At 40.7% G+C, this 2,343-nt stretch overlaps 1 protein-coding gene across 1 annotated transcript in view; it reads left to right on the top strand.

Moving 5' to 3' along the window:
• Positions 1 to 1,578: 1,578 nt before the first annotated feature.
• Positions 1,579 to 2,343, top strand: part of IL26 (interleukin 26) — a 19,684-nt gene continuing 18,919 nt past the window's right edge. The window contains exons 1-3 of the mRNA XM_007463573.1: positions 1,579 to 1,753; positions 1,839 to 1,891; positions 2,065 to 2,196. Coding sequence (XP_007463635.1) covers positions 1,579 to 1,753; positions 1,839 to 1,891; positions 2,065 to 2,196 — 360 coding nt within the window. The remainder of the gene's footprint in view (positions 1,754 to 1,838; positions 1,892 to 2,064; positions 2,197 to 2,343) is intronic.

Below are 2,343 nucleotides of genomic sequence, written 5' to 3' on the forward strand. Positions count from 1 at the left end.
CTCTGCTCAAAACAAAACAAAACAAAACAAAAAACCTTAGGAGATTTCAAGTCCCAGTTCCAACACCCTTTAAGCTACTCCGAGCTAAAAATAATTCTTCCTTTTCCTGAATTTCTATAAAACTTCAGTGATCCTCACTTTGCAGCCTTGATCAGCTGTCTTCTGTCTTAGCTCTTTAGGAAGGGTTCCTATCTTATTTCAGAGGGAGTGTCCTTTATCAGCGGAGGTGCTCCTGTGGAAATGACGCTTGGGCTTGCCAAAGAGATCCGCTTATTATCTGAAACAGCCAAAAATACTTCCATGTGTTTGGACCTTTTACTTTATACTTTCCCTTTGCTCCTTTGCCAGCCCTGATTGCCTTGATTTAGAAATCAGTCTTGGGTTCTGATGCTTTATTGACCCTGCCTAGTTTTGATGAATCACTTACTCACAACCAGAGTCCTCGTGTTAACTTGCCTGGGATGATGTTGGCTCCATTCATTCCGGGCTTTGGTGACTTAGCTCTGCTTCTCAGTATATGATCCTGAGCTGCGTCCACGTCTTATCCTGGGGATGCTACACGAAAGGAACCATATTTATCACCATGGGAAGAATTGGGACAGAGTTGAGGATGGGAGTCCTGTTTTCGTACGTAGTCCCCTGGTACCAAGCACTGTTCTTTGTAGACAGATTCTTGATAAAAATTTGTTAATGGAATAAATGAAAATCAAAGCAGTTATAGTAGCATCTCATGATGTGGAAAGGGAAGTACAATTCATCTAGTGCTGAATATGCTTCTTCTTTACATGAGGCATCGTGGTAGGCATTGAGAATTCAAAGATGAAAAGATAAGGAGTTGGCACTCTCCTGGAACTCTAGAGTTCAAGGAAAAGTGTGGGTGGTCAGCTTGGACAGAGATGATAGAGAACCTATTAAATTGTAGGTCTTAATCCCGGGTCCAGGTTCAAAAAAGTCTTGAATATGTTGGGGGGGGTTGCAATTTCCGAGCTGGAAAAATTCTTGAGGACTTGGGTCTTGATGCCAGGCTGCAGAACGATGGCTTCTGAGGGAAGAGGGGGGCAGGTGAAGGATCTGGCAAAGGATAAATGTCAAACCCATTTGAGGTCATGAGCAGGTTTCCCAGGGCTGCTCATTCTACATTTTGGTTAAATTTTCCTGGGCTACTTGTTAGAAAAGGAGATTTTTTTCATATTAAAAAAAAAAAATCACATGGCGTCCTGGAGAACAAGGTCTTTTACTAGCATGACATGACTTTTAAAATACTGAAATCTGTTGTGAAGTGCAGCGGAGGTTCTGAATTCTTTTTGGAAACAGGGCCCCAACCTTACTGGTAAATTTGTGCTTTTACTTAAGATCACAGATGATGTGGTCATCATTTTTTGATTATGAAGCAAGCTCTAAGAAAATAGAACAACTGAAGTGATCTTCCTCTCTCTAAACTGTAAGTTATCTTTCACAGCATCTCATTGGAGAGGCAACCTTGAGGGCTAATGTAACTAGGTTATCCTCTCATCTAATCAACATGATTAACTGTCTGGCTTCCGTGAGTGACATGAGCCCAGAGTGGGGTGGAGGGAAATGTGGATGAATTGCATTTTGAGGTCTGGGTTGCTGTTTGTCACTCTGTCTCTTGCCATTGCCAAGCACAAGCAATCTTCCTTCGCTGCAAGTTGCTACCCAAGGGGAACACTGTCCCAAGCTGTTGATACGCTCTATGTCAAGGCAGCAAGGCTCAAAGCAACAATTCCAATAAGTATTAGGCTCTGCTTAGAATGATGACCAAAGGGACGTTTGAAATTCTGGATAAATCTTATTTTTCTTTGTTTTATTGTAGGAAGATCGCGTAAAAAAAGTACAGTTATTAAAAAGGAAAACAAAGAAGCTATTTATGGTAAGCCAGAGGGTCTTTTTCTTTCTCACATTTCTACTTGTTGGATGCTTTTATTTCCTTGCATTTTATTTTTTCCAGATGGTCATGAAGTAATAATTGGGGGATGCTTCAGTGTCATTTTACGAAAGCTACTCATAGTTTACTTTATGTAATTTATTCTATCTTATTTATAGAAAAACTGCAGATTCCAAGAACTACTGTCCTTTTTCATGGAAGATGTTTTTGGTCAACTCCAATTACAAGTTTGCAAGGAAATACACTTTGTGGAAGACTTTCACAGCCTTAGGCAGAAATTGAGCCACTGTGCAAGTATGCATAGCAAATAGGTAAATTTGATCCTAGACATCTATCCAGAAAACAGCATGTAGGAAGTTGTCTTCACCCCAAAGAGTGGGTAAAGGGGTTTTCTAATTGTTGGCTTGTAGTCCAAATGGAGAGTCCATCACCAGGGA

Source organism: Lipotes vexillifer, unplaced genomic scaffold, assembly GCF_000442215.2.
Source record: "Lipotes vexillifer unplaced genomic scaffold, Lipotes_vexillifer_v1.1 scaffold602, whole genome shotgun sequence".
NCBI classification, from domain to species: domain Eukaryota; kingdom Metazoa; phylum Chordata; class Mammalia; order Artiodactyla; family Lipotidae; genus Lipotes; species Lipotes vexillifer.